At 50.1% G+C, this 25752-nt stretch overlaps 1 protein-coding gene across 2 annotated transcripts; it reads left to right on the top strand.

Annotated features, from left to right (window-relative positions):
• Positions 1-4400: 4400 nt before the first annotated feature.
• On the top strand, positions 4401-24544 carry SLC35F3 (solute carrier family 35 member F3). 2 transcript variants are annotated; one of them, XM_078870307.1, is made up of 7 exons: positions 4401-4714; positions 11541-11913; positions 12696-12915; positions 15271-15405; positions 18529-18721; positions 20536-20625; positions 22067-24544. In XM_078870307.1, the coding sequence occupies exons 1-7, from the start codon at positions 4453-4455 to the stop codon at positions 22450-22452; spliced, it is 1659 nt and encodes a 552-aa protein (XP_078726433.1). In that variant the 5' UTR covers positions 4401-4452; the 3' UTR covers positions 22453-24544. The 2 variants fall into 2 exon arrangements, with proteins under 2 accessions (XP_078726433.1, XP_078726434.1); XM_078870308.1 differs by lacking the exon at positions 4401-4714 and adding an exon at positions 10089-10883.
• The last annotated feature ends 1208 nt before the right edge of the window (positions 24545-25752 follow it).

The following is a 25752-nucleotide window of genomic DNA, read 5'->3' as shown; positions in this document are numbered from 1 at the left end:
TGAGCAATTTGCGGGTCATTTTTCAAATTTGTCCAAATTTGGATCATGGCACCACCACATAATGGCCTAACTCTTATGCTTAACGTCAAATACAAAGCAGACGGCGCTTTGTATTTATGTGGTTGTTCGACCCACGGTAATAATCAGGGCGGTCGCTGGATTCGAACCGTGTACCTCTGGAGCCAGCGGCGACCGCGCTACCCGTAGGCCATGCCATGAATACATAATTTAGAATTAATAAAACATCATGCTTCCTTCCCATATTTGTCTCTCACATCTGGCGGTTTACCAGCTTTGGCCAAAGCAAGGCTGATTTTTTTACGAGTCAATGAATGTCAAGACCGATCTCGAGTCTGCTTGTATCGGACAGATGCCGCTGATAGGGTGCGCTCAGAGAAGGCCGTGTGACCAATGAGTAGAGCACAAAATAAAACACATTCCTCCTGCGGAGGGAGCTGGTAGGAACGTTGGGTTGCTCGGTCAATGGCCAGGGTCAACGGCGGCGTGGTGTACTCCGCAATTATGCCCGACTGTGAGGGCGGGCACAAGCCGGCGTGAGTAGGTTAAACGTTGAGTTTTATAAGGACTCCACGGGGTGAGCAGCCCCTCCGCACCCAGTCCCCCCACCCAGCCCCACCCTCCCCACCCAGCCCCTCCCCACCCTCCCCTCCCCACCCAGCCCCTCCCCACCCAGCCCCCCCACCCTCCCCTCTCCACCCAGCCCCACCCCTCCCATTTTTGGATGCACGACGGACGGACACAATTATCCCCTGTGGGCTGGTGGAACCAGGTGGTTCCTACCAGTATTATTTGTTTCTTCCTTGAGCTGAATTCCATCACCAGTTTGGTGCGCATGCTTCCATCTCTTACAGTACGCATGATGCTTCTGACTCATGTGTTCCTCGTTCTGTCTCTCAGTGAAATTTCCAGCATGCATCTCTCCAGGCTTCTGTGTGTGTGTGTTTTCAGCTTATATCCATGGTTTTTATCAGAGTCAACGTATTCTGATTCACGGGTCACAGCAGACAATATAAGTAATAATAATGTACTACCATGTCCATCATGGGTGGTGATTGACTATACTTCAACCACGCTAGCCGTTGTAAAGCGCATCCAGGAGACGTTCAGATATCACTCGCCACTGAGAGTAACTCCAGGAAAAATGTTCCAGACTGTTCTGGACTGAAATAAATCACTGGCTATAATGCGTCAAATGTTGCCATGTTTTTTTTTGTGTTGAATTCCCGTGCAGCGAGTGATTCATCCTATAAACTCAAACTCCAGCCCGAGCGAGCCCCCGTGGGTAGTAAAAACATCTAACGGGTAGTATATACATCTAACGACTGTGCAGCGCCGGTGGTGAGATAGTAGTAGTCGTGGTGGTGCAGTGGTTAGCGCACCGTGTGTGCGATGAACTCGGCGACACGAGTTCGATTCCCGCTTACGAACAATATCAGGGACGAATATCGGAACCGGTCCTGTTCCTCCCCTAGGTAGACTCAGCCTTAAATGGGTGTGCGGGTGTGCGGGTGTGCGGGTGTGTAAACATCAACACCGAGGAGACTAAGGCGGTCGGGCGTGGTGTTGGCCAACCACCCGCTGGTGGTGCCGTGCCGGCCTTCATATGTCCTCCCAAACAGCACTTGCCCCAACAGTTCGTTAAAGACTTTACGGGGGATCTTTTCCTTTGGTGTTGGTGCACGGGGAGTGGAGGCACATTGACAGGTGGTGGCTCTTCTCTGTCCGTGCATGTCGAGATAAAAGATAATGATGACACATTGTGTTCTTGCTTGACACCGATACGCGCACGCCTGGGGCAATTCGTATCGGGCTATAAATAAACATCATGAATTAGCTATCGTCGAGAACACTTGCAAACTGATTCTTAAATTGGACGAATCGTGGTTTCTTTATCATGCCGCTCGCATCGCTTTGCGCCTTCAACGATGTATCAGCAGACCGAGCCGCAGGCGCTTCTGCGTAATTTTTTGTGTAATTTCAGCATTATGTAATGCGTTTTGGGAGAAATTCTCCTCCTTAAAAAAAAGTATTTCGCCAGTGGCCAATTAAAGATGAATGTAAGTAATTTTAATTGGTTATTCTGGGGCATATGAGACGCGCGGAGGGGAGTGAATATTCATCGTTGACCTATAAGCGCGTGGGTGCTGCTGCTGCTGCTGCTATTGCTGCTGTTATTGCATCCGCTGTTGTTGCTGCTGAGGCTGCTGCTGCTGCGTCTGCTCATGCCCGCCACTGCTGCTGCTGCAGCAGTAGAAGCAACACGCTTATCCATTTCCCACTTGCTCGGCCGTGAGTAGACGACGCCGCTCATTCGCTCGCTCGCTCGCTCGCGGTGTCACCGCCACTCACTCGCAGGTGAATTGTCGGGAAAGTGCCACGGATGCGACCGCGCCGCGGAGTCATTCACGAAAGCTGCAAGGGAGACACGGAGCGCCCTGCTGCTGCTACTGCTGCTACTGCTGCTGCGCATTCGGCTTGCAATTTGACGACGTCAGGCAGGTGATACTTGGGAAGGAGTGGAGTCGATTTTACGCATTCACGTTGAGGATGCAGACGGAGAAACAGATGCACAGCGGGCGAGACAGAGAGTTCGGCACGGACGTGATGATGGTGGGATAAAGAGAGGAAGGTTATTCGGCTGTGGCATCGAGTGGCAACTCATCCAGCAGTGGATGGGCAAATGTCTGTACGTTCTTTAGCGGATCACTCAAGGCACTCTCGAATGGGGTTGCCGTAGACCCATAGATTAAAGAGACAGAGACACTGGGTCAACACCGGCGTGCGACTTTACACGAACCACACTCGGACGCTCGGAGAGGCGCGCCGTCACATCACGCAGAGGCAGGGGGAAGCGCATCGGAAGAAGCTCTTAGGAGCAGGGGACTGTGAACGCATTAGCACGGCGGTGCTGCGTGGCTCGATACTACACACAGCAGTTGCGGAGAGCGTGAGACAGCGGCCAAGAAGAGGCGGCCACCCCTGTATTGTAACGCAGCTCTGCGTTGGCAGCGGCGATGATCGAGGCTTTGCGAGTAGAGTCGGCAATTGGAAAGACCGCGACACTTGCACGCCAAGCGCTGGGGTCGGCTGGCGTGTGACTAATATCGTGGCCGCAGCTACAGCGAGAGGTGATCCTGGATGCGGTGTGCCGGGTGAGGACACTTAATTTTCCTGGTCGATGATTGACACCGGAGTAGGTAGCAAGTGATCCTGCAGACACAGCCACAGCGAGAGATATACTGAGTGTGGTGTGCCGGGTGAAATTGCACCTGCAGTTGCAGCCGGGACGCCTGCATCAGAGGCTTGCTGTCGAGAAACCTGCATCAGACGGATAGTTGCTTCGAAGTTACCTGCAACGCGGAACAACTGCAGCTCGGACATCTACATCAGAGACGTACAGCTGGGACACATGCATCAGACAACACACAGCCTGGACAACTGCAACAGAAACACCTTTATCCGACACACATGCAGCAGGACCACTTGCAAAAGAGACACCAATACACGCGAGACACCTGTAGCAGGACAATCGTGCACCAGCCGTTGAAGACATCTGAAACAGACACCTACATTGAAAACAGCCGCATGCGAACCACTTGCAACAGGACCATCATCATACGAGACACCTTCATCTGAACCACCTGGAACAGGATCATCTATATCCGTGCCATCTGCAGCAGGACCATCTACATCCTAGAGACCTTCACCTGGACCTCTTGCAACAGGATCATCGGCATCCGAACCAGCTGCAACAGGACCCTCTACATCCGAGACACCTTCATCTGAACCACCTGCAGCAGGACCATCTACATCCGTACCAGCTGCAACAGGACCATTTTCATCCGAGAGACCTCCACCTGAACCTCTTGCCACAGGGCCATCTGCATCCGAACCACCTCCAACAGGACCATCTGCATCCGAGGACACCTGCAGCCAAAGGCCATCCTCACAGCAGCAGTAGCCCCAGCAGCAGCAGCAGTAGCCCCAGCAGCAGCCCCAGCAGCAGCAGTAGCCCCAGCAGCAGCAGCAGTAGCTCCAGCAGCAGCAGTAGCCCCAGCAGCAGCCCCAGCAGCAGCAGCAGTAGCCCCAGCAGCAGCAGCCCCAGCAGCAGCAGCAGTAGCCCCAGCAGCAGCAGCAGTAGCCCCAGCAGCAGCCCCAGCAGCAGCAGCAGCCCCAGCAGCAGCAGTAGCCCCAGCAGCAGTAGCAGCAGCAGCCCCAGCAGCAGCAGTAGCCCCAGCAGCAGCAGTAGCCCCAGCAGCAGCAGCAGCAGCAGCCCCAGCAGCAGCAGTAGCCCCAGCAGCAGCAGCAGTAGCCCCAGCAGCAGCAGCAGCCCCAGCAGCAGCAGTAGCCCCAGCAGCAGCAGCAGTAGCCCCAGCAGCAGCAGCAGCAGTAGCCCCAGCAGCAGCAGCCGTGCCTGCCCACGTGTTCCCCATGCGGCGCCTGTCGGACATCAGCCCGCAGCTGGGGCAGCTGCGCTCGCTGCACGCGGCGCGCGAGACGTGGGGAGGCTTCCCCGGGGCGGACGGGGTCCGCGCGTCTCGCTCCTTCCTCGACGTGCCCAGCGTCACGGGGGGTCTCGCGTCCATCGAGCAGCGCATCATGCGCATCACGGGAAGCTGCTACGGCCACTACGCGCCGCGGGCAGGGCTCGCGTGCAGCCGCAGAGATTCACTCCTCTCCTGCTCGCACCTGGGTGAGTTGTCGCACCCGTTATTGTTGTTGTTGTAATATTCGGACTTTGTGATCGCGGTAGTGGTCAATTTTTGCGGCACTTTGGTGATTTGTTGTTGTTGAATTTCACTTATTTGGGGTGATTTTAAGGCAGTTAACATCTTGTCACGGTGGCGAGATGTTAGCTGCCTCGCCTGGTATACAGAAGCGCACGGGTTCGATCCCAGCCCTGACGCCTGCTGTATATTTGGAGGTTGCATATTCTTCCCGTAGTCACGTACATTTTTCTCCGGGTCCTCCGGTTTTTCCCACGACGTTTAGAAAGATGCGTTTCGAGTATTTGGCTGCTACACATTTCCACACCATAAGCCACTTCGTTGAGCTATCATTTGTGGCCAAGTCGCTTTTCAAAAAGAGCTGTAAATCTCAGTGGGACCTTACCTGGTTAAAAAATAAAAATACCCAGCCAAACCTCGATTAGTCTCAGGAATAATTTTCAGGACGGCCCTGTCAAGGTTTCAGAAGTTTTCCTACACAACAATTCAGGGCCACATATTAAGCCTGAGTACATACAGGGGGTATTGTGTACTACACACAGGTATTGTGTACTACATACAGGGGCTATTGTGGTGGTGGGGATGTACTACATACAGGGGCTATTGTGGTGGTGGGGATGTACTACATACAGGGGGTATTGTGTACTACATTTTTGTGGACTGCGCTGTTCCATCCACCAGCTCAGAGGTGTCACCCACAGATTTCCATCTGCTCGGCCCTTTGAAGGATGGCCTACATGGGCCACATTTGCGAACGACATCGATTCACGTTGTGTTCGTGTTCCCAAGCGGTTAAGTGACGCCAGCAAATCCTTCAACTGTGATGGAAATGTTTGCCTTGATTCCACGTTTGACGCAATGATGTAGAGACTCCGTTGAAATTTCCCCTGAATGAATATCCGCAATGTTGTATCAGTTCGACGTCAACTATTGTGGAGACAAAATGAAGTTACGGACCGTATTACCGTTTCGGGTTCGTGGTGTCCAGCAAAGACAAAGTTACCCCGTATAGCCTTTTAACAGATTGTTGGGGCAAGTGCTGTTCGCGAGCACTTGGGCAGCACAGGGCAGTGCAGCACCCACGCCGATGCCTCCCCGTCGACGCTCCCCGCCTTCACCAACCAGCACTGAGCAGAGTGGTGAAGAATGGCCAAATCACCTGCCCACCCCACACACGACCCGCATGGCGCGGGCAGGCACTCATGCCGCAGTGAATTGACAAACGTGGCTGAACGCGTACACTGGCTGTGGATGAGCATGTAGAAGGCTTTCGCGACTAATATCACCCGTAATACAGGTGTCTTGGGTTAGGTCGCGTAAATATATAAATGTGTCGTTAAACCCGCCACCACCCGACACAGCCAACTAGTGAGGGGTTTGTCACGTAGACAGAACGTGGCCAATTCGTCACTAGTACAGCACGCCGGTGTGTTGGAGAGCAAAGCCACAACAATTACAATCTGAGTACGATGTTTCGTCAGTAATTACAACTAGCTTCATCAGGCAAATAGCCAGATATGTGGAGAAATTCTCCTGTTTCGTTCCTCAAATAGAGGGGTAGATGTGATGAGGTCACTTGTGTGCCCTTCGTGAGCGAAGTGGTGGTGGGGATGAACGAATGCATATAATGACTATGGGTATCCATTGCCGGTTGTGTTATATATATGGTAATCAACGTACATTATGCATGCCCATTATGCAAGCCCATTGTTCTTGTACCTCCTGTCCATTGTACGCACTCAAATAGTCGTGCCAGTTAATGTTCAACGTGAATCTCTATTTGAAGTATGGTGACCTGTATTTAAATAATGACCTGTATTTAAATAATGCATTAATTGATGATTCGCTTCCAAGCAGCACTAAGTCTGTAGCTGTGGTTATACGCTCATAGTAGGGCTGCATGTGTACGGTATGCCGTCAGATGTTAACTTGACGTGCAGACGGTAGCGGATTTCTCGATCTTGCATTGCCATCTAGGGACAGCGTCTTGCTACTGTACGAACACTGAACAGCTCCGTTGAGTCTCCAATAATTCAAGAGGAGTTCCTGACTTCGCAGGCGGGTGGCGATGTTGCTGCTGCTGCTGCTGTGTGTGTAATCCCAAATGAGTACGTCATTTGACAGGTAAAATGTTCAGCATTGGGATGTTTGGCCAAAACCAGTGACGCTGTATGGCTTTCTGTCTGTTTGTTTAGCTATGGGAGTAAATCGCAGCCATGCAGAGCAGGGAGAGAGAAACTCACAAACTACACGCTCGGAAGGTGGCCCGAGTCGGGAATCGAACTCCGGGTTCTTGCCGTGAAGCACAACGATTACCACTGCCGCCCACAACAAACACAATAAACACAATACATCTTATTGGTTCTTTCGGTAAAGTAACGTAGAAGGGAAATAATAAAATAATAAAAATATAACATAATAAAATACAATTCTCACGACGTGACTTCACCGAAAGAACCAAGAATATGAATCCCTGCAGTCACGAAAGCTTTAAATCGAAACAAAATACATTTATACTCGTTGGTTCTTTCGGTAAAGTCACGTAGGAAGAAAAATAAAACAAAAGTAACACATCACGACGTTTCGATCGCAACACAAGCGGTCGTCCTCAGGCGGGAAAAAATTATCCAGCAGTGGAACTGCTGAACCAGCGAGAGAGCTGTTACAACAAGAGGCTATTTATGTGGCGATGGTCAAGCAAGCGGAGTCTGAATCCCATCCCCGGACGCAAGCACGTCAGTTGTGTTAATGGGGGAGATTAGAGAGAGAGAGATTAGGGACATTTAGTCAGTGGCGGCTCGTGGCATGTCCACTAGGCGTGGCTGTTGTGAGTGACATCTGTAAAAACAAAAACCTCGCCATGTTATTGCCCCTCCCGGTAGGCATTTATAAACAACACGAAACAAAACAACGCACACAAATGCTGTCCCCATGAGCCTCAAGTCCACACTACACACAACCCCCTCTGACACTGACTAATCGAGCGTCTCGGCTGTGAGCTGATCTCTCTGCACGATGCACCCTCGCGACTCATCACGGCCACGGGCGCCTTTGTCACCGCCCTGAATGGGTCTCAAGCGGCGTGGCTACCACGCTAGACGCTGATCGTAGTGAACCAAGAAGGGGAAATCTCTCACTCGGACACATTCACAGCCGCCCCGAGACCACCCCGAGGCACAAAGCCATCAGACCGTGGCGTTGCGGCGGTTTTTAATACGAACAACTTAACATTTTATCTGCAGTAGGGAATTCACGTTGAAGTAATCATTATGTACTTATTTATTTTTTAAGACACAACAAAGCAATTAATAGAAAAGTACTTTTTTGTATTAGAAAAATCGTTTCTCATGTCCAGCTGCTCGGTGGAGCGGCGTCCCATCGGCCCTAGAGGACACGAACCGCGCCTGCTTGAAGGCCATCGGGGTTTTTTTCAGAGCAATCTTATCCAGCAGCATTTGCTAAAGCAAGTAAAACGCTGGGCTGGATTCGACATCCTGGGTCTCATCGGCGAAGCAAACGCTCCTGCTGTATTATTACCATATACAAAGATCCCCCTGGTTAACCTTGACAGATTTTAGGAGCAAGTGCTGCTGTTAGCGAGCACATAGGAAGGCCGGTACGGCACACGAGGGGAGTTGGGTGGCCAGCGCCACGCCCGATCGCCTTTGTCTCCCCAGTGGCGATGTTTACTACACACCGCACAAGACGCTGGTCTTGGCCGTGAGCGGGAATCGAACTCGGGTGGCCAGGTGTGTAGCGCGCTAACCACTGCACTACTTCTGTGTATACCGTGCTGCATCAACAGACACCGGGGTGCCGTCTGTTGGTGTCGCTGGAGCATTGCTGCGTCGACGGAGAGTGTGGTCGAGATAGGTGCCCTGCGGAAAATCCACGTGCGTTAGTGGAACTCCACGTTGTGGTTCGACTCTGATTATAGACTCCGGTGACAAAGGCGTTGCTAGCAAAGCTGCGGGTGTCGGATTAACAACAATTATTTGCCGCTCAAGCGAAGGTTACGATCACAAAATATTGTCGGAATATGTGCAGGATTGGACGACGATGATGATGACGATGATTTTTATTTAAAAAAAAAAACGCATTGTATTCGGAAAGCAAAGCGTGGCTTGCAAGGCAGGAGTTGTGTGTGTGAAGCGGTGACTCAGTGGCTAGCGCACGACGCTCTGCACCCGCAGGTCAGAGTTAGATTCCCGGCAGCGGGTAACATCGGTGGCGAATAATATCTGAACCGGTTCTGGCCCCCGCACAATATCATCAGCCTACCGTGACCGGCGTGGTGAAGTATGGTCGATACACGCTCACGACCTACACGGCTTGGGAAAGCCTTCGGAAATTAATTGAGAAAGGGCTGTTTTAATAGGCGAATGTTATTAATGCAGAGAGATTGTGATATAGATACCTATGATGCTGATATTTTTTTTGGGAAAATACAAAGCAATGACCTTTGCCAACAAAATCATTGGTTTCAAGCATGATGATTATTATTATTCTACTTTACAAAAACATGATTAGCAGAGATCATCAGAGTAGTCCTTCATTGGGAAATGACACTCCTACTGCTGCTGGTGATTGTTATTCTTACCGAAGCATCATTATTATTACGTAAACAAAAGCATTGTTTACAAGGAAGATGATTACCGAAGGTTGCTACAACGGTCCAGAATTGTAAAAATAATAATAATAACAGTTGTGATGATGTGATATAACCACCATCATTCAATGAATAACAATGCACATATTTGTGCAGGAGAGCCACACGAAGTGGCGTGACTTTTTTTCAAGAGTGTCTTGCCAATTAACGAGTTTCATACGATAACAATCTAATAGTCATGAATGTTCTGGGGAGGACTGTAACAAAATATCAGATCAATAGGATGGGGGGAAACCCTGCATATGTATCAAAAACATATTCCAAGACATCTGGCAGGTGTGGAATAATAGGCCAAATACCTTCCACGAGAGAAGTTCCCTGTACATAATAGAGGCCCTTCCGCCAGCAGTGACGTGAGCAAGACATTGTCAGTACTGCACCTTTACCCTCTTTATTGTTTAAAAAGGGAAAATGACATTAATTGATGCACCACAGGGAGAAAGAAGTGGTGTTATGCCGCAAACCATCTGAGTTTAACCAAGCGCTAAGAAACAAACATCAATTGTCTGTGGTGCCACGCGGCTATGGATAGCGGCGCTGCAATGCTTGCTGAAGTGTCTTGATGATAGCTGCAAAGGATGAAAGGTTGAGGAGGGGACACATTTGCCTGTGGTGGTGAGATCCACAGGAGAGAGAGAGAGAGACAGGAGCCTACAGATGCGCTGCTGCTGCTGCTCGAGTGCGGGGTTGGAGCCAAGTGTTTGTTTGTGCGCAAATCTATGCGCGTGTGACGCGTGCGTGTGCGCACACGCGAACGCACAGACGCGGACACACACACACACACGCGAACGCACAGACGCGGACACACACACACACACGCGAACGCACAGACGCGGACACACACACACGCGAACGCACAGACGCGGACACACACACACGCGCGTGTGTGTATTTGTGTGTGCGGAGCGGTAGTGAGCAGTTAGCGCGCTGCGCTACAAACCCAGCGACTCGGGTTCGATTCCCGCTCATGGCCAACATCAGTGGCGGTTTTCTGAACCGGACATGGGCCTCCGACTAGGTCGACTCAGCCTCAAATGAGTACCTGGTTCGGTGTGTAAAGTAAAAAAAAAAATCGCCACTGGGGAGACAAAGGCGGTCGGGCGTGGTGCTAGCCACCCACCCCCTCGTGTGCCGTGCCGGCCTTAATAAGTGCCGCTCGCTGACAGCACTTGTCCCAATAGCCCGTTTAGGCTACACGGGGGATCTTTGCCTTTGTGCACGTGGGGCGCACGGTGTTTATTTATTCCACTGCGGACACTCACGTGCGCGCGCTGGATAGGAAATCGTCCGCGGGGGTCGCTGTAATCATCAGCAGAATCATCATCATCAGCAGCAGCAGTGGCTTCAGCAATAGCATCATCAGCATCAGCAGCAGGGTAAAGCAAAACCAATGAAGAAGCATTCGCCCAGAGTGGCGCCTCTAACTGCCTGCGGCGGACCCGCAGTGGCTCTCAGCCACACTGAAGGTGAGCGAGAGACGCGACACGCTTGGCCGCATCGCACGGAACGTCGGAACGTGGTCGGGCACAACGTTTGCTCGTGCAGTGCGAAACATCGCCAGGGCCGCGTGTCGATGTCGTTGCGTAGGCGCCAGGGTTCGAAACCAGCCGCCGCCCTCACGGTCACCGCGGGTGTCACACTAAGTGATGCCCCGCTTCGCAGCGAATGTTAAAGATGCCCTGTCGTCAGTCGCAAGAGTGGGACAAGAGTAGGTGAGGGTCCGAGCTTGTCACAGTGCCAAAAGTAGCCCGCGAACCACTCAAACAAATCATCGCCAAGTCGCTCTTGCAAATGAGGCTGTCCTCCTGGTCTCTTAAGTTCGTAGATGATTAAACAGACTGTTGGGGTAAGTGCTGTTAGCGAGTAGCACCTATGAAGGCCGGCACGGCACAAGAGGGGATGGGTGGCCAGCACCACGCCCGACCGCCTTTGTCTCCCCAGTGGCGTTGTTTAATTTCTACACACCGCACCAGGTACTCATTTGAGGCTGAGTCGACCTAGGGGAGGCCCAGGACCGCTTCAGATAATCGTCACTTGGTGTTCGTGGCCGTGAGCTGGTGGCCAGGGTTTGTTGTTTGTCGCGCAGCGCCGCGCTTACCGCCCCCACCCCTCCCCCCGCGCAGGCAGGGCCAGGCACGACAGCCCCGAGCCAACAAGACTCGAGGACGAGACTCGAGATGCGAGCGAGGCGAGCGCCGCTCGCCGCTGCTGCTGCTCCTGCTGCTGCTGCCCCGGCTGCTGCCCCGTCCGCAGGGCGCCACCATGCTCCAGCCGCGTGCTGGCACGGGTCGCCCTGGGGGCTCTCGTCTCGGTGTCCGTGGCCGGGTGCCTGGTCGGTGCCAGCCAGCTCGCCCGCCTCGCCTTCTGCAAGGTGTCTGCGCCATTCTTCCTGGCGTGGTTTTCCACCGCCTGGAACGTGCTGCTCTTCCCCATCTACTACGCCATGCACGTGCTCAGCCACCGCGGTGACAAGCGCTCGCCCATCAAGATTTTTCGGTACGTGGCTGATGTTGTTGATTTTTTAGTTTGTTCGGAACACCGTCTCAGCCGAGGGGTCGCCGCGTGAGACCTCAAAAGCGTTGACTCTGTCCGTCTCTTCTGCGGCGGCGGAGGAGGAGGTCTCGCTAACACGCGCGCTCAGCGGCGGTTCTCAACCCGTGGGTGTGGAGGGGCGTAGGCTGCAGCATGGATACTGCGCTGGGAAACAAATGTTGAATGTGTGCATGGGCGGAGGAAGCAGTGGGGACAGTAACCATGATCAGTGCGATAGACCAGTGGTTCTTAACCTTTACTGCAGCCGTGCGCCCTTGGTTCTCATCGTAAAAAAATGTATAATGTTAATAAATACATAGGGTTGATGAAACAAAGTAGTTGTACTTACGTGCCAATTCGTGTTTCGATTATTTACCTTCTAAAAAAATGTCATGTCTCGCACCCCCAGGGAGTGCGTGCACCCCAAGTTAAGAATCACCGCGATAGATGAATGGTTGGGCGTGTGAGCGGATGGGAGCGGGTGATGGAGTGGGTGGTGGAGTGAGTGATGGAGTGGGTGGTGGAGTGGGTGGTGGAGCGCGTGAGCGAGTGGGTAACTTGGGCGCGTGAGTGTGTTGCTGTGACCTGCATTATAGTAGCAGGCGCGTGAACACATCGCGGACGAGACAAAACAAGCCAGCGCGGTAATGCACCGAGTCCTCGGCCATGGGTGGAGGAATCTGTGGCGCGAGAGGGCGACAGGAAGAGGGCAAACCTCCGCGTCTGTTTGCGTCTCTGATTCTCAGGGAGTGTGTGCGGCTGCGGGGGGAGGAGGGAGTCACGGCGCGCCTCTTCGTGAAGCGAGCGGCTCCCTTCTGCGCCCTGTGGCTCGCCACGCACTACCTGTACCTGCTGGCGCTCCGCAAGCTGCCGCCCAGCGACGCCTCTGCGCTCTTCTGCTGCAACAAGGCCTTCGTGTTCCTGCTGTCGTGGATCGTGCTCAAGGATCGCTTCGTGGGCGTCAGGGTGAGGCAGAGCCCCCGCGTCTGGCCCAAGTGCCTCCAGATCGATTCTCGGCTCGTCGTGGCGTTTAACTCTCCAACACACCCGCGCGTGATGGAGTCGTAACGAATTGGATCAATGCGCTATTGAAATATAAGATACGAATTGGCACGTTTTGTTTACGTGACGGAACTCACTCATTGGCTGTGTCGGGTGGTGGCGGGTTTTCACGACACATTTATCGATTCCATTGGTCGTGAAAGCCTGCGACGTGTCACGCTGGTCCTCCTCGTTCGTCTGTTTGGCGTCCACCGTCAGCTTGCCGAGTCAGTTGTCAGATTTGTTTTTCTGCCGCTGCGTTGGTTCTCGTGGCTGCTGTTCATCTCACCGATGCGTTTTCGTGTCGTGTCGCGCGTGCTGTCTATCGGCACGATGTCCGACGTTTCGTTCCCCGTGGTGCAGCCCGCTGACGCGTCAGAGCGCTGTTATGATTTTGCAAAGAATTGGCTGAAAAATTAAATATCCTCATTATTGGATGGTGCCCACATTCCCAGCGGCATGTCCTGCTGTTCGGAATTCTCGCGGCGGAGTGCGATCCCACATGCCCAAGGACGTAGGAGACTTCATGGAACTTCTATACAAATATATATATTCGTGTCGCCTCGTCATCTTTAGTCAATCAGGGGTGCACTTTCCCACACACCTTCATATGAGATTGACATTCCTCACATGGCAGCCTAACCGATATTCTAATTCCAGAATTACCCAAATTAATTTAAACACCGAATATTAATATGTGCAGTCATTGGCGACTGAGCTGAGACCATTCACTTGCTAAACTTCAAGACCCGGTGTAATCACGGGCAGCTGGATCTCAGATTCAAATCCAGGATCTCACAGCGGCGTTAGATCACCTCTCTGACCTCTGACCCACGCGGCCACCTCAACATTCCACATCCCTGCGATGGGAGCCAGGGCTTACTTTTCTCTCTCACTCCAGGGGCATGATCTTTAATTGTTAATGCATAGCCTCCTTCCTGGTTTGCTGGAATACATTCGCCATGAATTACTAATTAGTAATTACATTTAAAATATCACATTGCTCAGTAAATGGATAAACGTCGTGGCGAACAAAATCAACATAGATGCAATGAAAATATATTATACCGAGCCCTTTGTCAATTAATTTCTGGATGAAGGTCTACTCAAAGTCCTGTCAAGTCACATGATTGTTTTTGACCATACTTCACCACAATGATGAGAGCAGGTTGCGATGTATGTTGAGCTTCTTTCGCACCGTACGTTGCCAACCGTGCTACCGATCGGTTGGCCAAGGCAGGGCTCATGAGCAGTCGTTGATGTTAGCTACGTCCGTGAATCAACCTCGGGTCAGCGTGCTCATGGCACGGTGATGCCACATGCACGGTTAGATTAAAACTAGACATCTACCGAATAAACACTGTGGCTGAACGCACACAGATGCGGCGCATTAGTTAATGAACGGACCTCTCAATACCCGCGGCATCTATCGCGTCTCGATTTGCATTCAACTTGCAGTCCATCTCTGCGCGCGTGCAATTCATTCATCTGCCGAGCTGTCAACTCGGGGGGTTTCAGGGGGAGCTAGGAATCTGGCACTTGATGCAGGAAGACCTTTTACTTTGATGTGTGTGTGTATGTATGTGTGTTGAACTTCCTTGGTACCGTAGGTAGCCAACCGAGGTGCGTGAAATTGGTGCTTCATGGGCCAGGAAGCGACACATTTAAATGATGCATGACATCAAGCAACCTCCACACCCCCCCCCCCCCCCAATGTTTTAAGCTATTGATGTGCGTGCTTGACCACCGCCCTGCGCGTCACTTTCAAGTGTAATCGATGCGTCACGTCACGTGCGTCTCGGCCTTTGATGCAGTTGGTGGTGCATGGCCCCGCTGCATATGTGCCGCCCTAGCCACACGCGTGTGCCCAGGGTGCGCGCGCGACTCTCTGCCGTGACACCCATTTATACCCGCGTGGCTTGGCCGTGCGGGCCGTTACGTGATTTCTTAGAATAACTGGCAGCGTCAGTCGTCAGTGGGGCGAGTCTACGACCACGTTACCTGGAATGCGCCCCCATCACGGTGGCGAAGCAGGGTCGAGCCTGGATAGTGCTTGGATGAATTATGCGGGTTATTATTATTATTTAGTATTTTTATTTTTACGCCGGCAAACGGTGGCCTACTCATTGCGACTGACGTCACGGGATCTTTAACGTCCCACTTTGGAGCAGATGCCGCCACTTCAGTGTGATCACCAATTACCACTGCAAATGCCACTCAGCCACGGGACGTCCCTCACTAACCAATGTCCCCCCCACACCGCCTCCCGCGTTGCCGCAGATGGTGGCCACTATCCTGGCCATTGCCGGCATCGTGATGATGGTCTACGTGCAGTACGTGGACGGATTCAACCACGACTCCGTGGTCGGGGTGGCCCTGGCTGTCGGCTCCGCCTCCACGTCCGCCCTCTACAAGGCAGGGACTGTGCCGATGAGTGCTGACAATGACAGCCGCCGGTCCGCCCGCTGTTGTCTGCCTCTGTATCGCAGCTGCCTGTCGATCGGTCACATTTGCTCAAACTTACTTTGCATGTGTGTATGTTGAATTTGTTTCTCACCGTACGTAGCCAACCGTGCTAATCGGAGGTGTGGGGGTAGGGCAACAAACTAAACACTAAAAGCAGTTCTAAAGAAATGAGTTTGTAAATCTAGATGATTTAAAAGTGCATCGCTCCAAGCGGCTTCCTGATATCGGAAGGAAGAGCGTTCCAGACGGCCCCAGAAACGCATCTGAAAGCGCCACGCGATGCGGTGACCACCGTCTTTGCTCGGTGGCTAGCAGCCAAAAACAACGTTGACGGTGGCCGAAGACGAGAGGACCACAATGCACCTCTTCAGGAACTGCTGCTCATGGTTTTTAACACAATGCACAGAGGCTGTGTACAGGTTTTTTTTTCTTGTACACGTTTTCGTTAGCCGGTTTTTTTCCGGCCTGCACTTTAATAATGTTGTGACGGAGGCATCCTCAGCATATACAGATGTCACTAAAGTCCATGATTCTCCCTCCCATGATAATTTGATGAATTTTCGTAATTTGTGATCGACAATTCAATTCAGGAACTTTTTTTCTCACTTGTACCGTCTCATGAATTCGCTCATTAGCCTAAATGTAACATGTGTATACATTGTAAATAAAAGCTTTTTAACATGCAATTTGATACATGTATTGCGAGTGAGCCTTAGACCAAATCATCCGAAATCTCGTCAGATCTCAGAAGCTAAGCAGGCGTCAGCCCGGAGAGTGATTGTATGAGTGGCCGTTGTGTACAACACAGGTGTTGTAGCTGATGTGGCAGCAGAGAACAGCGGCGCAGCAAAACCCATTGTTGTACTGCACTATGCCCTCACGTCTGCGCTCTCTGCCGTCACCAATACGCGCACTGACCAGCGTGTTGAGGTATGATCCTCTAACCCCCATGGCCTATACACCGCCCTAGGGAGAGGCTAATCCAGTAATCTGTGGGTTTATAATCTCATTTGTTCTTTTACAAGGTGCCATTCATTATGTTGATTACCAAGATGTTATCCTACAATTAATGTTCCTTTTGAAATTGTCACGCTGGTATACATCGTTCTATTTCTAAGACAAGCATTTATGAATTTTGGCCATGTGTCAAGACTCTTGCCCTGCCATCTTGGCGCCGTCATTAATATATATAACTTCGCCTGCAGTAATCGTGTTTGAAACTCTGTTTGCTTGAAGTAACATCTGCAGTGAATGCAGCAATCCCGCATTTGGAGCTTTCTATCTCCCTGGCACCCTCCTGCAGTAATAAACCAAATCCAACGGTACGAGTGGATTGACTAAAGGGCTGTGCACGTGCTAGTGAATCAACTTGAATCGATTTCATCAAAGCATCGTCGTTACATGGCTAGTAAGTGCAGCATATCTAGATTTGAAGCTTTCGTGACTGCAAGGATTCATATTCTTAGGTTTTTTCGTTAAAGTCACGTAGGTAAAAAAATAAAATTAATAAAAGTAAAATAAAAATCACGACGTTTCGGAGGCAACACAAGCTTCCGTCTTCAGGTGGAACCGTCACAGTACGATAGCTGTATCAAGTGATACAGCTATCGTGCTGTGATACAGCTATCGTGCTGTGACGGTTCCACCTGAAGACGGAAGCTTGTGTTGCCTCCGAAACGTCGTGATTTTTATTTTATTTTTATTTCACTTTTATTAATTTAAATTTGTTACCTACGTGACTTTACCGAAAAAACCTAAGAATATGCAGCATATCTTCCGTGCGACATCGTTGTATTTTTTGTAAGGGAGGGTTTACAGGGGCCGCATCGAGCAGCCGGTACGACGGTAGCCAGCACGTTACATGGATGGTGACTCCCATGAGAATACTTTAGCCAGGTCTGGACTTGTTTCCACTGACCTACTTCTCACATCACCTCTGCCATGTGTACTCTTTATAGAGTCAGATTCTATTCAATTGGCGGGTAACCCGTTCCAATAGTTCACCGTTTTCTTGTGTTAAAGAATTCGCTTCCAGAGGATTTATGGAAGTAAAAAAACTGTTTCATTAATAATTCCGCAAAGAGAGTCCGGGGAGAGAACGGGGCCGAGACGATGTGTTTAATTTCCTAGACGGTTTAATTGTTTCCAGGGCCCATCACTTATTGCAGTGCATCACGTGCCAGAGATGGCGAGCCACTCTGAGACGGAGAGGGCATTCACAGGCTGCTCTGCCGACCCACTGCAGCATGTGCTTCGTGTAACCTCCAGCCAGAGCCAGACAGAGAGATGGGGATGGGGTGGAGAGGAAATGGGGGAATTTGTCCATGGCCCAACATTCCATGAGAGCCCCATGAAAAGCAATACACGTGAGATTTTTTATTTATTTAGATAAGTTACACTTATTCATATTAATGCTTGAACATGAACAAGTAAAAAAATTAGACGTAATAAACGGTAAAGGTACAGCACTGACATGTCTCTCATGCCACACTGCTTGAGGAACAGCCACCACTTAACGGGGAGGTATTATTGGCCTACTCTTCTACGCTCGACCAAACGTCTTAGAAGAGAAACATAACACCGTTAAAAATTGCTGTTTTGTGAGTATCGTTTTAATGTCATACTCCAGTTTCCACCCCTTGACGTAGTGAGTGGGTTTACTTGAGACAGTAAATCTATCTGTGACGGTCCCATCTGATGACGGAGACTTGTGTTGCCTCCGAAACGTCGTGATTTATTATTTTATTTCTATTATTATTTGTATTATTTTTTATTTTTTACCTACGTGACTTTACCGAAAAACCCAAGAGTATGAATCCACTGATCTACCACCATCTCTTGTCCACCTCGTAGCCCAAACCTACAGTGCCGAATATTCCCTGCCAGTCTTCCCTTCTAAGTGCTAGCCAGGCTCGACCGTCGCTTAGCCTCTTGAGATCTGACGAGACCGGGGACCCATGCCCGGGCGATTCTCTGGCGATGCAAATCCGTCCGCGGGCTCCCGGCGGCGATACGATCGGGGCCGTCGATTAAAGCGCCCCCCCCCCCCCCCACTCGCCGTGCCCCCCGCAGATCCTGTGCAAGATGCTGCTGGGCAGCGCTACGCTTGGCGAGGCGTCGCAGTTCCTCTCGTCGCTGGGACTCTTCGACCTGCTCTTCGTGTGGGTGCTGCCCGTCGCGCTGTACTTCACGCACGTCGAGTACTGGCCCTCGCCAGCCGCCCTGCCCTGGGGACACGTGTGCGGATTCGCCTGCCTGCTGCTCGGTGTGTCATCGTGCCGCGGCGGCGGCCGTGCGGTGCGGCGCTGCAGCCGGTCACCATTCATCCCGGTCACGTGTCCGAAGAATTGCAGATTCCTCTACTTGACTCGGTCGCCTCGAGTCGACATCCATTCTTTTCAGGACTTCATACGGGCACAGATACATTGTGGCTGTTGTTGATCATGAGAACATGTATGGGCATGGACGCAGTGCTGGATTAAGCTAATGCGGGGCTTGTAGAATATGTTATAAAGGGGCCCTAAATGAAAAAAAACACATAAATATTAAAACACGCATTTTTAACTTGCATAGTAAAGTATTTGTATTTTTTCATTTGCTATACGGCCAGATAATACGACAAATCGCTCACCTTAAACACCCCGTCGTTCATAAATGTTGAAGGCGGTATAGTACTATAGTGGGAATTATCTGGTAAAAAAAAAAGAGTTACAAAATAGTTATAAATGACAAATGAATATATACTGCTGGGTAGACAAGAGATGGTAGGGGGGGGGGGATTAGCGGCGGGGGTGGTGAATTTAATAAACTTGTTTCCAAATTCCACCCCGGGAGATTGACACCGGTGGGTGACCTCTGGCTTGCAAGTCGAGTGAGTGAGTGAGCTATCGTACGGCCGGCAGCGGCCCCTCTCAAGTAGGGACTCCTTGAGAGCGAGCGAGCTCTGGGACTCGTTGAGGCACTTCCAGTTGGCAAGTAAGCGTGGATAGTTTCATACATTAACATCGATTTTTCCGCTTGCAACCTCGCATTAGTGTGGCTTAAGAGTATACCGTATTGTTTGCAATGCCTGCAGACTATATGCAAATCACAGGTGATTGTTCCTTTGTGATAATAAAGAGGACTGAATAAACTGGAGAGAAATTGCAAGATACGTGCTAGAAATAGGACATAGGATTTGGTCATAAACAGTGAAGATGTATCAAGTCAGCAATGTGCCAGGACTGCAGATTGTTACCTGCTTCGTTACCAGGGTGAACAAATAGAGTAATAGGTTTTTACCCTTTTATCTGGTACAAAAATTGACACCTTTATACGCCTTTTGGCGTCATCTGGTCCAACACCAATGGAGACTAGGCTCTAAGAAAAGCTGTCTCGGTTATGGACCAATCAACTTCAAGGACAGTGCATATCATTATCATTATCAGAGTTGTTTCTTTTTGTTTGCATTTTGACTGCTTGTGTTGTGGTTATTGCAAACATGATCCCTTGTATAAAGGTGTCAGTTTTTGTACCAGATGAAAGGGTAAAAACCTATTACTATATTTTGCTACTGGTAAAGGAGGTCTCATAGTGTGAACAAATAGAGGCATCATTCGTCTCTGTACCTCTGATCGATTGTGCGAGGACATTTATTTGCACGCAAACCGTGCGTGGTTTTGTCACGTTTACGTGAGCATGCTAAATGGTGAGACACACTCCGACCATTACGTCGTAATGATGATGATGATTCACATCACCTTTGTCAATCCACCTTTGGATGGGGATTGTTTGACCATACTTCACCATGCTGGTTACAAAACTCAGGTTGTTGGGTTCAGAGTCGAGCGCCGCTAACCATTGTGCCACTGCTCCAACGCATCCTTCCATTTAGTGCCTCTAAGTTGGTCCAACGGGGAGCCATTCCTCAACGCTGTTTCAACACGTCTCAAACATTTTCGAGGCTTAAAATTACAAAAAAAAATTCCACTCATACTTTGAAAATTATTAACAATAAAACAGTTGATATTTCAAGATGTGTTTATTGCTCACTTGGCTTTGCTCCAAAAACGTTGTGATGGTGTTTTGTTTGATTTTCAGTGTTCAACGTTCTGGTTAACTTTGGAGTGGTGGTCACCTACCCGATATTCATCTCCCTGGGGGTGCTTCTCAGTGTGCCAGGAAACGCAGGCAAGTACCCTTTGTTGTACTGCACTATGCTTCCACGTCTATGCTACCGGCCTTCACCAACCTGCATTGACCGGTGTGGTAAATTGTGATTAAACAACCCCAACGACTCGTTCGGTGTTGGTGGGGGTGGACCTCATCCAGCAGTGGATTGACTTGCAAGGAAACGTCGTCTCAGATGAGACAACAATCTGTGGTCCTGTATCACCGTCTGTCAAGAGTGGAAGAGTAGGCCAAAAACATACAATCTGGAGGGGCTCTGTAGAGCTGCTGCTAGTGGAGGCCCTTCTTTGCCATCAAGGCAGCGCCTTTGCATTTACCTTTACCTGCATCACCTCGCGGATAATCATTCACGGTCCCTTGATGCTCGTTAATAAAGGCAGGTGCCATAATCCTACCATCCTGGGTAACATCCCAGTTCTAAGCTCTGATCTGGCCAAATCACCCCTTACTCACCAGTATGTAAAAATAATTTTTTTCCATTAGGTTTGGGACATCCATATCAATTAGATGCCGGCTATATATATAGTCAGTGGAAATACCTGGCATCAGTATACAGTCATGAAGATGGACAACTAGGTGACGATGGTGTTGCTAAAATAATTCGGCAGCATAGGCTCTCGTGTGAAACGTATCCAGCTGTCGGATCAGCTGTATACGCCTATGACCAAATCACATCGGTGAATGTGCGCGCTGTTGTCAGATCTCTGAAGCTAAGCAGGCTTGAGCCTGGATCGTGTTTCAATGGGCGAGCATCACGATAAACAACACACAGCGTCCCCTCCTGCCCGCTCCGCTCTCAATCCCTCCCACCACTCCTCACCTCCCCCTCTCCTTGTGCACAATTCACCGTTTCTGCTCCTTTCCCTACTCGCCCCCTTGCACCGGAGCAAACTTCCCCTCCACATGAAGCAGCGAGAAGCACCCCTCTCCCTGTCGAGTTTCCGCTCTTCGCTCAAGACCCCCACGTCTTCTCCCTGGCCCATCCTTCATCCCTCGGCACCCACCGTGATTCCCGTTCCCACGAAGTTGTCTCCACTTACCCATCCCTACCCCCTCACCTATTTCCCTCCTCCTCCTCTCATATGCCACCATATCACCCGAAGACAACCTCATTGTACCATTATAACCCTTGTAAAGCGCCTTGGATATGAGGCACTATATAAATGTAAGGTTTAGCAGAGGGCAGTGGAGCTAAATCCACGGTTGTGTTGTACTCTGCTCCAATATCTCGTGCTCTCCGTCTTCGCCAAACCGCACTGACGAACGTGGCGAAGTACGGTTAGATAACCCCGATGACCCGCACGGGGTGGGGAAGCATTCATCCAGCAGCGGATTGACGAAAGGGGCTGCGCGCGTACGCGATTACCTGGTAACGCAAGGGATCAAGGTCAGCGGGGAGCTGCTCTATAACGGGGACGTCGCGGGTGCGTCGTCTGTGCAGTGACGGACGCCCTGCGATCCGACGTGGACTTCAGCGCCGTGCGGCTCAACGCGACCCTCCTCATCTGCGCCGCCTTCGCGCTGCTGCTGCTGCCCTCCGACTGGGACGAGGCGGCGCTGCGCCTGCTGAGGAGGATGCGCGCCGCCCGCCACCCCCGCGCCGGCCGGCCCGCCCGGCCGGCGACCCCGGGCGGCCGCGGGCCCGCGCCGCAGAACGGAGAGCGGCCCCTCGGGACGCCGCGCGCGGCCGGCGCCGCCGCCGGCGCCTCCGCCGCCACCACAGAGGCCGCCACCGACGCCGCCTCCGATGAATGCCACCGGATGGGCGAGTGCTCCAGTGTGATGCAGGCCTTCCACGCGGCCAAGCTGGCCAAGAGCGCATTCTAGACGTCACAATTAGAGTCAAGGAATTTGTCCACCCTCATTCATCTCTCGCACCTTCGAGGGTGCTGTTTTGTCGATGGCTGCATTGCGTTTTGGAGCTCTGGGCCTGTGGTCAGCGACAGCGATTTAAGAAAAACATATTGCATTGCAGCTTCTGGAGCACACTTTGTCTCCGCGTAAAGATGACACTTCGTCATTGCGGTCTCTCGGCCTGTTTTAAGGCTACGGCGTAGGCTTTCGCCCTTGTGCTGCATAGGCTTCCGGGTTGTATCGCGGGGACACACAGACAGCAGGTGGTGAGCAGATGCCAACAGTTTCCCAAGCTCTGTGGCCCTCTATATGTAAAGGCGTTTTTAGCCATTTAATAATTTTTTTAATGTGGGAGAAAAGTGGACGCCCAGACAAAACCCATGCGTGCACGGGGGAGAGGCTTCATCCCATCCATTTGGAACCGATGGGAGTCCACGTTCGCTTTCCCGCGTTCTCCTGGCAAGCCAGGGCATGGCACCTCAATGCCCAAGGGATTTGTGATGTACCAACCCTCACCTCCGCAGTGTTGGATTATAGGCATGTGCCACCACCGTCTGGATTTGGCATTGATCCGCCTGATTAAACCGGATTCTGAAGTTTAATGATTTGATGGTCTCAGCTGAATATAAATGACTGCCGAAAAATGTATATTAAATACGGTTTTGCAATTTGATTTGATGAAATTCTAACTCTGTGAATGTCGGTTTGACCAATTCCTGTTCTGAGAATTGAAAAAAAAAGACATTGGATTGTCACGTTATAATCTCATTGCAGAGCTCGTGTGAAAGTGAGCCTCATACTGTGTAAAGGATTAAAAGGTTGCTTCCGCTAAAATTTTTTAAATATTTTGTAGTCCATTCTCGAAACACTTCTTTGAGATTCCTAAATGGATTATTTGTATCCTGTTATGATGCTGCTAACACAAGCGGGAAGTGTGGGGGGGGAGCCATATTTATAAAATCAGTTTTCGTAGTCCACACACACGGGCACAATGTGATTTCAACACATCTTAGAGTGGACAGTGCATACATTTCCATACAGAGTTGGCAGACTGCAGTTCTTCACGTCAAATATATGAGCTGCACTCAGTAAAATAAAACTGTGCCATCCATAAACAAGTGGACAGATAAACAATAGGCTAAATACATGGTGGTTATTGTTGTTATTATACACCTGAGCAATGCCCACATAATATGACGAGTTCCAAAAGAACTGGCAGTATGCATCCAAAGAAAACCCCCAAAACAAATGATGCAGAAACCCTGCACAGAGTTGACATGTAAAGTAGTGGCATAGCATGGTTGGCATGGGCCTTGGTACCAATACTAAAATGGGATCTCCTGTACAATATTTTTCTCTTTCTCTGTAACTTGAGACCTGGGCTCCCGTAGCTCGCGGAACGTGGCGCAGTTCACCGCCTGCACACTCAGCAGCTACTCCACTGCATGTAAACAGTTCACTGCAGGGAGTGCAGGCCAGACGAACAGTCGGTGAGTGTTGACCCGTCGCACAGAAGGCAGCAATTCAAAGGCGCGAGAGGAATTGGAGGGAAGGGGAGAGAGACCTCTGACATTATTTTACATCTCACCTCGGTCAGACTGCATCCATTGCGATAAAAACTGAACAGCAGCTCCAGAGATGGGGCAGAGCAGAAACGGATCGGGACTATGGCTTTGTGTGGGGAAAATAATAAAAATCATAATAACAATTATGTTATGTATTGAAATGTAAATACATATTTAAGTATGTAACACTACGTTGCATAGATATATACTGATATATATACAGCATAGTGCGTATACCTCGTACAAATTTCTAAGCAGCAAAAATGTATATGTAATTTATTCAACAGATATACTGTACAGTTTGCATATATCGCGTAACAATTTACAATGCATGCTCATGCTCATATAATCCGATTATTAGCAGTGCGCCATCGTGGCCACAGTGCAGGCAATGACAGACAAACCCAACTCACAAGGCAGAATGGCCACCCTTAGCAGGGTACAACTGTGCAACATCAGTGCAGGAATCACTCTTCAGATGCTTCTGTAACTTAACTTACCGTTACTGGTTTTAAAACGAGTGTGTTCGAAGCAACGACAAGAAATGTATTTTATTTAATATTGATTGATGTTTGTGTGCTGTTTTCAACCTCTGCTGTAACTTGCTCCTGACTTCTATTTGCTATATTGTTGGACTGTTTTTCATTGCTTTTTGTAAGTATGATCACCCTGGTGGCTCTTGCAAACGAGACTATTCTGGTCTCTTTGGCTAAGATTGCATCATGGATGGATGTTGGACTTATTTCGCACCGTACGTAGCCAACTTCTTTTACACATTCGTAAACATTAAAGTACCGTAACAACAAGTGGGTAATTTAAGCGAATATTTGTTTTTGTTCATTTTGCCTCGATTCGAATAGAATTCAAAACGGCACCACAATGAGATGGATATTCTGATCTCATTGTCCGATTCAAATCCCTCCCACGGAGTGCCACAGTGAAGGCGCTGGGGAAACACGTAACCCTGGCCTTGGCCAGTCACAAGCCATTGTTCCAAGGCTACTGATGTAGGGACAGCTCTACACAAATGCGGACACTTTGTTGAACTGATCACATGACTCCTTGTGAGCTGGTGTTGGATTGTAATCGTTGCTATATTGCGCACTACTTTTGGGCCAAGTATTTGCATCCCCACGGTCACAATGCTGCCGTACGTATATATATATCTAACCCAAAGCAATACAGTCGTATTGAAACTTCTACTGTGTGTGAGATTCGCCTTGTAAATGGCATATCCTGAAAAGAACGCAAGAAAACATAGGCGTAATAATTCTAGGTGCGACAATGCATCTATTGATATATATTAATATTGCATCTGTACCTATAGTCCATGGAATCTAATCGAATTGCACATGTAAAGATCGCTGTTTTTCAATGCATATATTGTATGTAATAGCTTCATGTGATTCCCTTCAGCCACTCGAGGCCACTACATTCAGTATTAAACAATAATTGAATCTTGAATCTACGCCTTCCAATACATCCATATCGAGGAGTTCAAATCGATCATACCAATAATGTGGGTGATCGTAATACCTTCGGGATAACAATGCAATGTGTTCACGTAGAATGGACTTAGTCGGGTCCTATGCATCTCGGTAAATGCATTGTTTTTATGCCTAACAAACACGACAGCCCATGTCCCATCGCATTGTGTTCAAGTTACAATGACTGGATTTCCAATGCACCTGAATTCACTTTCACGCAG

Source organism: Lampetra fluviatilis, chromosome 30, assembly GCF_964198595.1.
Source record: "Lampetra fluviatilis chromosome 30, kcLamFluv1.1, whole genome shotgun sequence".
NCBI classification, from domain to species: domain Eukaryota; kingdom Metazoa; phylum Chordata; class Hyperoartia; order Petromyzontiformes; family Petromyzontidae; genus Lampetra; species Lampetra fluviatilis.
Note: the sequence above shows the minus strand (reverse complement) of the source record. Positions and strands in the feature narration are given on the sequence as shown.